This window comes from Capsicum annuum, chromosome 4, assembly GCF_002878395.1.
Source record: "Capsicum annuum cultivar UCD-10X-F1 chromosome 4, UCD10Xv1.1, whole genome shotgun sequence".
NCBI classification, from domain to species: domain Eukaryota; kingdom Viridiplantae; phylum Streptophyta; class Magnoliopsida; order Solanales; family Solanaceae; genus Capsicum; species Capsicum annuum.
The window spans coordinates 229348229-229363538 of NC_061114.1; the positions used below are offsets into that span (position 1 = coordinate 229348229).

A 15310-nucleotide genomic window follows, 5' to 3' on the forward strand; every position below is an offset into this window, starting at 1 on the left:
GAGTCAGGATTGACACCAAGGAAATTCACAAGTAGATTTACGAACCAACTGAAGGGATTCAACATCTATTATATATACATAAATAATAATTTTAACCATGTACATATAGTATAATTTTTCATCGAAGGGGGTTCATTGAACTCCCCTAACTTGTATGTAGCTCCGCCCCTGCTCTAAAGTACTTCCCATCAATTAGTAGTTATCCACTATTAACTCGACACACGTACTTAAAAGTAGTAGTAGTACTAAATAATAAGAATAATTTTATCATATTAAATTATTCATTAAATTTTTCAAACTAAATAAATATTATTAAATATATATTTTTAATATAATAAATAAGTAAAGATGGAAATACAAACAAATTCAAACAATTATATTTAATAGAAATCAAGTTACTAAAATAAAACCCAAAAAAAAAAAATTAAAAATAAAATAATTCATCCATTACATTTTGCGAAGAAGACTTTTATGCCAAACTTTGAACTTTTCTCCTCAAAGAGTCAAACCCAAAAACCCAAATTCTAACCATAAACACAAACACAACACAACACAAAGTACAAACAAAAGAACAAAAGTAAACAAAAAACAGCAATCTTTTGGTCAAGTAATTCAGCTGCTTGTCCGTGTCCTCTCAATCTTCTTCTTCCTTCTAAGGTACCATTAACTCTCCATTTTCATTTATTTGTTGCTCCATAACACGCGGTATTATATATATATATATTTTTTTTTAATTTTATAATCGTGGTGTTCGGACTAGCTTTGTTAAAATTTATTATAATTTTTTTTAAGTGATCTTTTTCTTGGTTTCTCATTTATGATTCTTGGAAAGTGAAAACTTTAAAACCCCACTAGAGAATTATACTTATTTGCCTTATCTTTTTCTCTGAATTTTGAGTTTTCTTGTTCTGCTGATTAAGTTTGGTATGGTTGTTTTCTTTGCTTTTCTTGATTTTTAGAGACTGAAAATGGATACCCTTTTGAGTTTTTTTTTATGTTTTAGCTTTGAAATCATTGAAAAATGGAATGAATTTTAGGCCTTTCTATGGTTCTTGGATTGTTTTAGCTTAAAAAATGGATAGATTTGATTAATGGATTTCTTGGAAACTGCCTCTCTATCTCTACGAGGTAGGGGTAAGGTGTGCGTATACTCTAATATCTCCGGACCCCCCTTGTGGGATTACACCGTGTATGTTGTTGTTGATTGATGGATGGGTTTCAACCTCCCTATCCCTACGAGGTAGGGGTAAGGTCTGCATACACTCTAACCTCTCCAGACCCCACTTGTGGGAGGATTACATTGTGTATGTTGTTGTTGTTGATTGATGGATGGATTTCAATTTTTATTGTTTTTGTTTGTGATAGGTGTAAAGGTTGAATCTTTTTTCCCATTTGAGTGTTGGGAGCAAAATGGGAGGTGTTTGTACAGGTGGGACAGGGAGGAATAAAGCTGAAATTCACCATGAGAGTACCACGGGGTCTTCGAAGAAGCTAAAGTCAGTAGGGAGCATGGGAAAGCAGAAGAAAGAGGAATCTTTTTCGTATCCTGATGTGAGTGCTTTTCGTGGGACGCCTAATCTCTATGATTCTGGTGAATTGTACATGTCGATTTCGAGGGAGTTAAAGCCATCGACACCTGCTAGAACAGGAGGGAACAAGGTACTCATTTTTATGGAAACATAATCTTGGTTGATTTATTTGGATGCTCATTTTTATTCCATGCGTTATTGATCCTGAGTACTCTTGCACGCCTGATCATAGAATTGCTCTTACGCCTTTTTGATTGACTAATCACATCAAAATTCAACAAGGAAATTAGCTGAAAAAATATTTAAAAAAGGGAAAGAAAAAAGAAAATTGAAGATGAAAGAGAGAAAATCGGAAAGAGTCAGTTGACCGCAAAATCGACGTGAATAGAAACTTCTCGATTTTGTAATTACGAGGTGCACAGGTTTTCAGAAGCTAGTGAAATTAGTACCAAAGGGAAGAATTGGTTTGATGAATAAGAATGTGCGGAAGTAGGGTGATGTTGGAGTTGTTGTTTCAACTTGGTAGTATGCCGATCAAAATGTAAGACCTGCTAAAAAATGGAGTGTAAGCTGTCTTTTATGAGCTTATACTAGAGCTGGACAATGATGCTAGTATGTTTTGTTGTCGTTGTCAAGCGAAAGTAGTTCGAAGTCCTATAACTAATTCAGTTCCTTTAGAATAAATAGAATGGTACCGCGAAGCTGACAGTTCCATCAACATGTTCATGGATTAGAGCACATATGGTAAATTTGACATTTTGTGCATTCTTGAATTCTGCTCAACGCGTCGGTGATGTTATCGGTGTTCGCTGCTTCTCAAAACATGGTCTTGCAGTAACAAAGTTGTGATTTTATTCGAGAAATCAACAATTTGGAAGCTTGAGTACTTCAACGTGATTTTTTGTGCTGAAACTTTTGGCTGCTCTCAAAAAGTTTGAGATGACTCTATGGATTAGAGATAAATTACATAGAAGCACATACTGATTGGTTCGTGCCAAAATGGCGCATGAGACAACTTAATTGTGGCATGCTTTGGGAAACATGTGTTGAATTAAATATCTATTTCTCTTGTAACCTCGGCAGCTCGCTGCAAGAGCCGTGTTTGAGCAACTACATGTGTTGAATTAATTATCTATTTCTCTTGTAACCTCGGCAACTCACTGCAAGAGCCATGTTTGAGCAACTTTCAGTTTTCCTTTTCTTTTTCTTGTTTTTCACATTTCAAGTAATCTGGAATTTTATACTGCGCTTTTGTAAGGTAACGAGTCATGATTTCTTCTTGTGATAGGCTCCTAGCTCTTTTCTTGGCAAGGCCAGCACAGTCGGCCTAGAGAAAGCAGTAGAAGTATTAGATACACTCGGGAGCAGCATGACAAATTTGAACTCTGGAGGCTTTATGACAGGAATGGCGTCAAGAGGGAATAAAATATCTATTCTAGCATTTGAGGTAGCGAATACTATTACCAAAGGAGCAAGTTTGTTGCAATCTCTTTCCAAAGAAAATGTCGAGTATTTAAAGAAGGAAATTCTACCTTCAAAAGGAGTGCAACAGTTGGTTTCTACTAATATGAAGGAGCTGCTTGCTATTGCTGCTGCCGACAAAAGGTTAGTATTTTAAATATCCACTCCATACCCCTCACTTATTAACTATTAACAAGATACTACAAGGGCAGCCCGCCTCTAGTTGGGAGGGTTTGGGTGTGGTGGGTGCCTTTGGTCTGTGAGTGTTTGTTACTGCTCGGTGGTTGTCCTTTTCTTATCTCTTATTTCATATTGCGCTTATTTATCTTATTTCGTATTGCCCTGATTTCTATTTTATTATGTCTTATTCCTTATTTATGTTATGTCATATACTCTGCTTCATGTTTCATAACGCTCTTGTTTACTATTCTTTATCCTGAGCCGGGGGTCTATGGGAAACAACCTCTCTACTTCTTCGGAGATAGCGGTATGGACTGCGTACATTTTACTCTCCCCAGACCCCACTTGGTGGGAATACACTGGGTTTGTTCTTGTTGTTGTACTACAAGGGCAGCCCAGTGCACTAAAGCTCCCGCTATGCACAAGGTACGGGGAAGGGCCCCACCACCAGGGTGTATTATATGCAGCTTTACCTTGCATAAGGGTTTCCAAGAACTATTTAACAAGATACTATCTACCGATATATTTTCTAATTGAAAACAATATTCTTATATTAATTTTACCTGGACTATTTGGAAGTTCTAGGTTCAAAGTATGTAAAAATACAACAGTGGAAGTATGTAAAAGTAAAGTCTTAATTGGTGGAACATTATTAATTCAAACTTTTGAGTCGAAGCTACAATTTGGAGGTGCCTTTCAGAATTCTGCAAAAGGTCGTAATGCTGTAAGCAGTATAAGCCTTGGTGAAAATAAGTTTGTATGTTTTCTGTAGGGAGGAATTTGATGTTTTCTCTCGCGAAGTCATTAGGTTTGGAGATATGTGTAAAGATCCGCAATGGCACAACCTAGATCGATATTTTTCCAGGTATGCTAACACCTTTTTATTGTGGATGAGTTGAATCATTCTGATTTCATTAAAGATGTTTATCAGAAGTTGTAACCGCTTCTCAGGTTGGACTTGGACCCTCTTACTCATAAACAACTAAGATCAGAAGCCGAATTGATGATGCAGGAACTGAGTGCGCTAGCTCAGCATACTTCTGTAAGTTCGATCCTCTTTTTGAAGTGCGTGGTACCTTTCTACAAGCTTTTGTTTCTCAGCACGTTACATGTTTTATTGTATAAGTAAATTCTTCGTCTTGTTCCTTGAGTCGAGATCTTTTTCATATCCTTCTTACTTACATGAACTGTAATAATGTTGGGGCAATATTGGAGCACTGTTTCTTCTTGGGGAGAGGTGAGGGTGTATTGGAAACAATCTCTCTACTGTACACGGTAGGGGTAACCGGTTAAGGTCTGCATACACTCGATCCTCCTTGACCCCACCTACGGGATCACACTGAGTATGTTGTTAGTTTCTTCTTGAGGGCATTATAATTTCCTCGATATTAGACGTGATCTACTGTGTGAGATTTGGCAAGTTTTCATCTACCAGCAAGAGTAGTTTCTGATTTATGATGATTATACTGTCTTGTGTAAGGAAAAAATGTATTAAGAATGGTAAGAGTTGAAGTGTCACTTAGAGGGGAAGTTACTTGATTGGTACATCTGGTTTTATTTATTCCGAATTGATGATTTTTCTAAAAAGATATGATTCACATCTATATTAATAGTCCAAAGTCAGTGATGAGACTCTGCCACTGGTAACATTGCAGGAATTATATCATGAGCTGCACGCATTGGATAGATTTGAACAGGATTATCGGAGGAAACTTGAGGAATTGGATTCCTTAAATCTACCTCGAAAAGGCATGTCAGTTTTACTTCTATTTTTTGTTCTGTGATTTATCATTGTTGCAGACTTAACCGGATGAGGGTTTGAACGAAAATTTTGTGGGGAAATCTTTTTGCGGAAAAGCACAATTGTGAGGCATGCAACTGAACGGTTATTTATGAATCGTATTTCTCTAGCTATTGAGAGTACTTTGGCTCGTTCCAGTAACACTCTGTCTATCTATCTAGATCTAACTGCTGGATTCTCCAAATTTGGCATCAATATACTCATCTTTTGCAATTTAGTGATACTGATTTGACCAAGTGTTTAATAAAAAAAAAGAACTAACTTCTTACTCTTTACATGCCGTCATGACAAATGTCTAGCGGAAACAGCCTCTCTACTTCTTCGGAGGTAGTGGTATGGGCTGCGTACATTTTACCCTCCCCAGACCCCATCCACTATGTGGGAATACACTGGGTATGTTGTTGTTGTTGTACTTGCCGTCATGACAAATGTAATCGATATGGGCTCTCTTATAGACTAACACTCTGCCTTGCACATTAGATAAAGAGGCTGATTTTTGTAGCTAATAGCAATATACAACTCAAATACCATATAAGTGACGTTCACATCAATGGGTTTTCTGCTTTCGTATAAAAAAGAAAAATTACATTGTTAATGTTTGGTTGTCCCATAGAGTCCTGGCTTCTTTGCTATTCTTCATTTTGATAATTTGGTAAATTAACATACAAATTGACATATGTTCTTTTACTTGTAGGCGAAGGTCTCATGATGTTACACAGTGAGCTAAAACATCAAAGAAAAATTGCGAGGAGCTTGAAAAAGAAATCTCTTTGGGCCAAGGGTTTGGAGGAGGTACTTTGACCAAAACTCATATTATATCATTTGCAAGAAATGCATTTTTCACTTTTCTAGATTCGTTCACTTTTCCAAAAATCAAATTGCTAAAACTCGTAAAAAAGAGAACTTTTTCAAAACTACTGTGGAAATTGTTGAGCTCATGGAGACAACAAACTTTTCGTTTGATTTAGTGATTGAAATGAAAATTGTCTTTTCTTCTTTTAAGAGTGCTGTTATTATCTTCAGAGATGACCACTTTTTGATCCCAAATTTATCGTTGTAGGTTGTGGAGAAGCTTGTTGACATTGTTACTTATATACATCAAGCAATTGTGGAAGCATTTGGGGACAATGGTATGAGAGTACATGTGTTATTTTATTGATCAGTTTGATTTTGATGGCTTTCATTTTCAGCATGCCATTGTTAATAAATGGGCGTTCGCCCTCCACACCACTAAATTGCACCAGCCACTTGCATTCTTTTGCCTCAGATACCTTTTTCGCGTTACATTTTATTTTATCAAACTATTTTTCACTAATAATGGGTTATAGAGAACATCCTGACTCCAGAAAAAGTACAATGGAAGGGGAAATGAAACGAAGGGAAAGTCAAGCTACACTTTATTATTTGATTGATTAACGTGACAATTAATTGATTATTGCTATTTTTAAATTTGGTCGACCATTGAGTTTTTGGTGGTTTTCCTTCTTCAGATCCTTCAGCATCCAAGTTTCCCAAGTCACTGCATGTGCGTTACATGTTAGGGAAGATGAAAGAGTTGTGACTAATCATTAATCTGTACATTTACCAAGCGAGGAATTCTTAAAATAAAAAATAAAAGCAGAATGGTATAAGGGGTGTAAAAGATCATCTGGAGTTAGCTATAAATATCAAGTACTATCATTTTTGTATGAACCTTTAACTTCTCTCGAATGGTAAATGTTTCATGGTGTCAGTTCTCTGTGTTGTCATTTTAAGTACTACTCTTGCTATGTACAACGCTAGAGTTAACTTGCATATGTACTCATTTGTCTCTTCTTTCCCAGTGTATAATTGTTTTCTTAAATGTAGACAAATCTCTATGCTTCTCGCAGGATTGACATCTGCTGGCAAGGAGCCTGCCAAGCGACAAGAAAGACTGGGAGTAGCTGGTCTTGCTTTACACTATGCTAACTTGATTACTCAAATCGATAACATTGTAAGTTTTAGTGCTGAATTAAAGCGATACGGATTGCACTGTTTAGGACTGCTCCGACAGTTTTCGTAACAATGGGATTTGATATCATGTCAGGCATCACGGCCCACCTCTCTTCCCCCTAACATGAGGGATGGATTATATAATGGATTACCTCCCTCCATAAAAACAGCCCTTCGTTCACGTCTGCAGGCAGTTGATGCAAAGGAAGAGGTTTGCCCTCCGTATTAATTTCTCATTCTTCCCCCTATCTGTCGTTTACACTCCGCAGGGGTTAAAACGAAGTATTTAGTTCTTATGTTTGCATTAAGTTTTATATTTATATGAAATAGTTCCTCAACATTATACTTTTTGCAGCTCACGATAGCTCAGATTAAAGCAGAGATGGAAGAAACTCTCCAGTGGCTTGTCCCAGTAGCCGCAGACACTACAAAGTATGTGTTTCAATGGTTTTGTTTGAACTGAGCATTAAATTATACATGTAGTTGTTCCAGCTAGTGGACAAACTAACTACATAAGAAGTTACAAAAACGCAACCCCCCACAAAGTTTTGCTAATATATGCTGATTTTGTCTTTTTCTTTCTTGGCAACTGGATCACAGAGCATACCAAGGCTTTGGATGGGTTGGAGAGTGGGCTAATACCGGGTAAGTTCCACGCTTCTCTGTCTTTACATGCACAAAATTGAATATCTACATTTGCAGTTCAGTCTGGACATCATTCTTCAAGGATATAATATTCCATGCACTGCGGGTTCAATTGAACCTAGTTTTTTCTGCATATAATCAAACCCTTTATAACATCATTTGTTCTGATAACTTTTGGTTGTTATAGAGAATATATGATATGACCTAGCATGAAAGGTTGGTTCCACAGAAAATATGGTGGTTATAGTGGAATGTTATTATATAGGATGACTGTTATAGAGAGGTCCGACTGTATAGACAAGCGAAATCTCACTAAAATTTCAATAAATTCGACTTTGAACTCATAGGTTCAGAAGTACAATGATATCAGTCAAGGACTTGAAAAGTTGAATACATGATAGATTGAATTTTCCATCCGCTTCTGATGTTATTGGCTGTTTCTCTTTCAGAAGCGAGTTTGGAAAGAAGAACCCTCCACAAGTTACCCTCATTAGACTGCAGACACTCTACCATGCTGACAAACAGAAAATGGACTACCATGTTCTCGAGCTAGTGACATGGCTTCACCGTCTGATCAGCCTGGTAAGGTTTAACGGCCCCAAGGCTTTCCCAGGACGATCACCAACACGCAAAGGATTTAATCTGCAGACCGAGGTGACAAACACTAGCTCAAAAACATCTAAGGTCCAGATTTCTCTCGAAGATAGAAACTTACTAGAGAAGGTGATGAAACGGAAATGTGTGCTTCCCGGAAGAAGCAAAAGCCAGGAATTTCTGTTGCCCAAGAATCGGAAAAAGGTGTGGGCGCTAAGTAGAAGCATGGGTAACTCCCCTCGTACCGACTTTCAACATCCAAAGGCTAATGTTTTGGATATATTAGATGGCTTAGATTCAGCATTTTAAGTTGCTAAAGAAAAGCAGAAAAAAAGTTCATTTTTTGTTTTCTTGATTCTTAGCTCCCTCCTTCTCTGGAACAGCAGCCTCTTTGTATATATAATCTCCATCATATGGTGATTGGGAAATTGTAATACTGTAGCATATTATTATTATTGTTATCATCAAAACACATTTAGATTCTAGTGGAAGTGGATGTTCAAAGGGTGATAGAAAATGTTGTTTTATTTGGGCATTTTGTTGCCTGACTTTACTAAAATTGTTGAAATTTGCTGTGAATGTCTTGATAATATGAAGTATATTTATGTCTCTTGAGGAATTACACCGGATATGTTGTTGTGGTCTTGATGATACGAAGTGTAACGGTAAGAATAAAGACCCTATAGCGATCTCTATTTTGTTGTTGGTCCAAGATTGAAGTTCAAGCATTGGAAACAGCCTCCGACAGAAATGCAAGATAAGACTGCGTGTGATACACCCTTGTGGTGAGGCCTTCCCCCGAACCCCGTGCATAGCGGTTGAGCAGGTTCTAGTGCATTGGGCTGCCCTTTATTTTTCCAAGATTGAAGTTCAGTAATGTTCTTTTAACTTGGTTTAATTTAAATTTTTGAAGATATCAACCATGTTTGATTTTTTCCTCATTTAAAATAAAAATGAATAAATTTGTGTACCTAGCTTTCAATATATATACATGAAATTGTGGATGTGCATTTAGTACTCCCTTGCAAATAACTCAAACAAATGGTTTGCAATCAGCTTCCTAAAGAGGCTTAAAATTATGCAAGTATTTTAGGAGTTCGTATAGTACTATGAATTAATCGAATCCATCATTTTTACACAGGAGCAATGAAAAACCATTAATTTTTCTTTTGCGAATATTTAATTTTGAATCAACAATGTTTCTTCTGCAATACACCCTTGTGGTGGGCCTTCCCACCTTGCGCATAACGGGGAGGTTTAGTGCACCGAGCTGTCATTTAAGTTCACTATTAATAACTTTAAAGGTTTGAATCTACCAAATTCAAATTCTGAACGTGTCTCGTATCTTTTGTACAATTATAAAGTACTCCAACATTCTACTACATGTTAAACCACACTATCAATAGATATGAGTGTCCTAATTGGAAATGTAGGTGTATCCATATTCATGGACAGCAATTCTGATAAAGTTAGACAATCAAGGAATGTGGAATAAAATGACATCTTGGACAATAATTGTATGCAAGGGTGAAAGCCTAAGTGGATAATCCTTCCATGATTTCTCCAAGGGATGAAACAAATGTTATTAGACGTGGAAAAATGTTTCTTTATACATTTTGATAGTAATACTATTGTTTCTTTTTGAGCTCGGTGTAAGTTATAATAGATAGTTGTAATATCATGAAATATAATCACAATTTTAGTAAATTTTTACACGAGTTTATCCTCCGTTTCGAAAGTTATGAGTTCAGTTAAACCCGTACCTATAACGTTACATCTGCTACCGATGATTGAGCAGCAAATACTAATTCATCCTTGGAGTCCAAAAAATGGGATCACCTTAGATAAGAAACATCGTCATCTCCCTACATAAGACTTGCTAACATGAGTCTGAATCCAAAGTTGATAAATTATATATAAGCTGCAAAATGAATTTGGGGTTAATATCAAGTGAGAATGAGAGTTGGGAATGAGAAAATTGGGAGGTAACATCCCACATCGAAGAGTGAAGAAAGTTGTTGGCTGATTTGGTAAGATTAAAGAATGTAGGCATTGGGCTTCGAAAGAAGTATGATCCTTCAGGCAAGTTTTAATGGGAAGTGATGAGTGGTCATGACTTGCATTTTATACAAATGCAAGAGGGGCGTTCCAGCCCAGCCTGGTTACGACAAATTGGGCGCCCTCACTTATACCAATCTGATCCCTATGCTTCAAACTAACATCCCCCACCCCCCTCCCCTAGTGCCTAGTGGGGTTTGGGACAGTTGTATGGGTCTATGAGGGTAAGATAGTCATATCACTATCTCATACATAGTACATTGGTATAGGATTTGGGAGAGATAAAATACAATTTAATTCCGATAGAAAAGTTGTTAGAAAAGTTGTTTTTTCACAAATTGGGGGATAAAGTGTAATATCACTATCTCATAGTACATGGGGGTTTGGAAGGGATAAAATGTAATCTAGTTCCAATACAAAAGTTGTTTTTTCACAAACTGGGGGTTTGAAATGGATAAAGTGTAATATCACTATCACATGGGAGTTTGGAAGTGATAAAATGCAATCTAGTTCCGATTGAAAAGTTGTTTTTTCACAAAGTGGGTACTTTAGAGGTGTTTTCAATATTCGATATCAGGTTCATATAAAGTAGAGAGGTTGTTTTTGACAAAGAGGTTGTTTTCGATAAATCGATATTAAGTTCATACTACTATTTCATATGAAGTAGAGAGGTTGTTTCGATAGACCTCGACTTAGGACAAATAGAAGTATAGCAAGCAAACAAAAAACATAAAAGCAAACAACAAAACGAAACGAGTTATTACACCATTAGATAATAAAAGAAACAAAACACCCATAAGGTAATACTGTAAACTAGCTATACAAAAATCATAGACATCACCGAAACACCACGAACAAGAGACTACAAGAAAACTACAAATACAGATACAAACAAAACACTAGTATTCCTTATTATTACGAACGTACTCCTACCTACTAATCCCCTACCCTAATTCGTGTCCTCTGCACCTTCATAATCTGTGTAAACTTACACCTTTTGAATTTCGGGAGTAGTAATTATTCATTTCATGTGAATCCTATTCCTATCACCTTTTGGTTAGCGACTACCACTAGAAACTTCATGTAGGAGGATGCAATTCAAGCTGCAATTTTACCCGATCTAAATGGATATCTGCAAAAAGAGTGGAGTACAATGTATCTTCAAACTTTAAGGCTCATCTTATTTCTTGGAGCTTATTTATTTTTCATCCTAGTTCACGTCTGTATATAAAAATACAAATTCCTTTGAAAAGACCTCTCGAAAGTACCAAACTCTTGGATATTCAAAAGGACATTGACATTTCAATTCTTCAACATTCTACAAACTCTGGAGCATTCATAAAGAGATCAAGTGAAAATAAAGATCAAGACACATGACACCAAGTATTGTCTTTGTCTTTTGTCAAAGAAAAATGTTGTCCGACGTTCTTGACGGTCAAATATATCGCAAGGAAGTTCGTATTATCCTTTATATCATTGATTTGTTGCAACAATCAATGGAGTAACAAAAAAGAAGGAACTTCTGGCTTGAAAGTTCCTTTTGGAAATCAAAATGCTGAATCTAAGCCAAACAACTATACTATCTACTAAACATCAACCTTATATATGGTTTAAAACAATCACAGCACAACAAGACGAGCTGGCAATTGATAAGTGGAAATAAATAAATATCCCACACTGGATAATGAAAGAGAGTGATGGTGTTTAGTGGACAGAATAAATAATGAAGGGAATGGACCAAATAAAAATATGATCCTTCAGGCAAGTTTTAATGGGATATGATGAGTGGTCATTACTCGCAAATTAAAAATATGCGAGATGGGCGTCCAGGCTCAGCCTCGTTACGACATTTTGGGCGCTCTCATTTTTAACCAATCTGATCCCTATTCCTGAAATCATTCCACCTACCCCGACCCCCAAAAAAAAAATAATAATTCAAGTCTAGTTTAAACTTTAGGCTCCTTGATAACTAATTTTAGATCCCTTGCTTCACCCATTCGTTTGGTATGGTGTAGTGAATGGGCTGCTTCACCCACCCATGTTAGTGATGTAGTGTATGGGGCTGCTTTACCCAGTGGTTTAGTGGATGTAATGGATGATGCTGGGGCTGTTTCACTCTTAATTAAAGGTCGATGATTTGACTCTGGGTATGGATGGAGAAAATTCTATTGGGGTTGGTCCTTTAATGAGGGTGTTGATCGATGATTTGACTCTGGGTATGGATGGAGAAAATTCTATTGGGGTTGGTCCTTTAATGAGGGCACCGAACACCGAATGAAAAATAATAATAAAAAAAACTAATTCTAGGTTAGATTTATTAGAGATTAAATATATGGGATAACTCATTTTAAAATTGATTATTCTAAAATTATGATGTTATTTTTGTTTCACCTTTGATATGGGATAACTAACTAATTTCGGAATAACTTATTTTCCGATCAAACAATCCTTTTAGTTTAGTTCTCTTTTTTTTTTTCTTTTGTAAGTTTTCCAATTTTACCATACCTTATTTCGACCCTTTTTAGTTTTTGATTTTGTCACTATTAACTAAAAAACAAAAGAAAGCATATGCTAGAACAAAAGATGTTGTACTTGTGTTAAGTTTTTAAAGAATGCGCTATTTTTGAAGAATTTAATACACACTTGATGACACATTATTTTTGAAGAATTCAATCACACAGATATTTGTTATTATTTTTGAAGAATTCAACCACACAATATTTTTAAAGAGTTTGAATAATATGTAATAAAACTAAAAGTGTTTAATGTTTTTATGGTCTTTGTTTGGTTAACTATTTGTCAAAAAGGAAAATGAAGTATGCCAAAGAAGCAGACAAATCTTTGCCTGAATCACAATGACTTCGGAAATATAGAAATTTATACTCAATATGACACGAAGTGAACAAATTAAATATAAATGCTATAGTGTTTTATTTATGAAAGGAAGTGCTGGAGTAACTGATAAAGTTATTGTCGTGTAACTAAGAGGTCACAGATTCTTGCCGTAGAAATAGCTTTGTGGGCAAAAATGCAAGGACTTACGAACAATCAGACCATGCTTTTTTGAACTTTGTGCATGAAACTTTAATACACTGAGCTATCCTTTCCGGTGTGTCAGTTAAGTGGAACATATAGGCCAATATGTTACTTTCTGATTTTAGTAGTACATAATTTATTAGTGTACAAACTTGTTTCTTTGTGGAGTATTAGTGGTGTTGATTGGAAACTAATTACATGTATCACGCCTTTACACGTTTGACATTGACATATATAAACATGTCTTTTAATCCGGTGTTAGATGTATTGCATAAGTAGATATTTGAATTTGTATAAAATTGAATAAATAAATATACGTATCCTGTGTGGCATAATACACATAGGATGTCACGTAGGACACAAATTGACTATGTAGAACACTAGAACACATGTGTCTACTTATTCAATTTTATACAATTTTAAATACCTACTTGTGCACATATAAAGTTGGAGGGGCGTAGATGCATGTGGAAGCGAAGTTAAAGGACATGTTTATGTATTATGCCTTTGATAGTTAATTCTTAGAAGGCATTTGGAAACTGGACATGCTATTTTATGTTCATGATATAAAATTATAAGGTGAAATCAGTGTGTGGTTATGCAATTTCATCTCATGACATGAACTTCCAGGTTCTCTAAAAAAAGCATGATTTAATAATTTCAGATCACGATTTGAAAATTTTCAAATTCAAAAATCGATGCACAAGTTTATATTTTGTAAAAAGAACCCCATCATATATATTTATCAATCATTTATTTTATATATAAATAAAAATTATGGTTTATATTATTACTTTATCAATTTTTAAATTATTTATATCTCATTTAACCATTACTTTCATCAATATATAATCCTGTTTGGTCATGAAAAATATTCACTTTTTTCGAAAAATCTCTTCATTTTATTAAAAAATGATGTGTGTTGAGAAAAACTCCGAATAAAATTTGGAGTTCTACTTGAAAAAGTGAAAAAGTCTCAACTTGTTTTCACTTTTTTCTTATTTCAACATCACTTTTATAGTTAAAAGAGTCTCTCCGACCAAATGTAATTCCGACTCTAACTTCAACTCCAACTCAATTTCAATTTGTTTTGTATGTTCATGACCAAACGCCTATAAAATTTATTATACCTTAAATCAACTCCTACTTTCTCATTTATTGTTTATCAAATTTATTATTTGCTCGATAAATGTTGATTTTTGGAATAATTTTGGGGATAATACTCACAAAAATACCTGAACTTTGATCGAATTTTCAGTTGAGCATACTGAACTTTGCGGGGGTCCTATTAACCGCCTAGACTTTTTTTTTGTATTTTAATGGTATATATCTGTCTCTTTGGACACGTGTAAATATGATGTTAGCGCGTGTATTACACACGCTAATACACGTATAAAAATGAGATTGGTGCGTGTATTACACCACCGGCAGCAGAAACAGGGTATAGAGTTTCGAGGGGGAATTAAATTCATTTTAAAAAGTCTAAGGGGGTAATAGGACCCCCGCAAAGTTCAGTATGCTCAATTAAAAATTCGATCAAAGTTCAGGTATTTTTGTAAGTATTATCCCATAATTTTGTAATAGTTTATTATACTTTTGTTATGAACTTTTGCAGTTTTGCCTATTTAAAAAAATTGTATAAAAAATTGGAACAATTTTGATAGTTTTCATAACTTATGAAATCTTTTTATTTATACAGAAAAAATCCCAACTTAAATCTCAAATTACATGTCCAAATAAAACATCAACTTCATCATATATAATTTCATATTATAATTTCATCTCATGTGTCAAGGGAATCCTAATTGTAACATTCTACATTATTTGCTTAACGGAAAAGGGTCTAATATACCCTTCAACTATTGAAAATGGTACACAAATATCCTCCTTCTACCTTTAGGCTCAAAAATATCCTTCCATCCATCTATTTGGCTCAAAAATACCCTTAATGTATTAGAAATGACTCAAAAATGTCCTTCTTCCTCTATTGGTTCAAAATACCCCTCCATCCACCTATTTGGATCAAAAACAC

General features: G+C 35.3%; 1 protein-coding gene and 2 non-coding genes across 4 annotated transcripts; all 3 read left to right on the forward strand.

Moving 5' to 3' along the window:
- The first annotated feature begins 461 nt into the window (after positions 1 to 461).
- On the forward strand, positions 462 to 8793 carry LOC107866874 (protein PSK SIMULATOR 2). Of its 2 annotated transcripts, none has more exons than XM_016712880.2 (13): positions 462 to 657; positions 1366 to 1659; positions 2818 to 3134; positions 3943 to 4035; positions 4122 to 4212; positions 4826 to 4919; positions 5666 to 5763; positions 6032 to 6101; positions 6843 to 6946; positions 7040 to 7156; positions 7301 to 7377; positions 7546 to 7590; positions 8040 to 8793. In XM_016712880.2, exons 2-13 carry the CDS (start codon positions 1411 to 1413, stop codon positions 8491 to 8493), a joined length of 1809 nt encoding a protein of 602 aa, XP_016568366.2. In that variant the 5' UTR covers positions 462 to 657; positions 1366 to 1410; the 3' UTR covers positions 8494 to 8793. The 2 variants fall into 2 exon arrangements, with proteins under 2 accessions (XP_016568366.2, XP_016568367.2); XM_016712881.2 differs by lacking the exon at positions 462 to 657 and adding an exon at positions 701 to 924.
- A 1485-nt stretch (positions 8794 to 10278) lies between these two features.
- On the forward strand, positions 10279 to 10388 carry LOC124898342. Its single transcript, XR_007055314.1, has one exon. It is a non-coding gene; the product is annotated as a small nucleolar RNA Z279/snoR105/snoR108 (small nucleolar RNA).
- A 1627-nt stretch (positions 10389 to 12015) lies between these two features.
- LOC124898340 lies at positions 12016 to 12126 on the forward strand. The gene has a single exon (XR_007055312.1). It is a non-coding gene; the product is annotated as a small nucleolar RNA Z279/snoR105/snoR108 (small nucleolar RNA).
- The last annotated feature ends 3184 nt before the right edge of the window (positions 12127 to 15310 follow it).

Coding starts and splice junctions, on each gene's coding strand:
- LOC107866874 (XM_016712880.2), top strand. CDS start 1,411: ATGGGAGGTGTTTGTACAGGTGGGACAGGGAGGAATAAAGCTGAAATT. Junction 5,764..6,031: donor GGGCCAAGGGTTTGGAGGAG/GTACTTTGACCA, acceptor TTATCGTTGTAG/GTTGTGGAGAAGCTTGTTGA. Junction 6,947..7,039: donor TTACTCAAATCGATAACATT/GTAAGTTTTAGT, acceptor ATATCATGTCAG/GCATCACGGCCCACCTCTCT.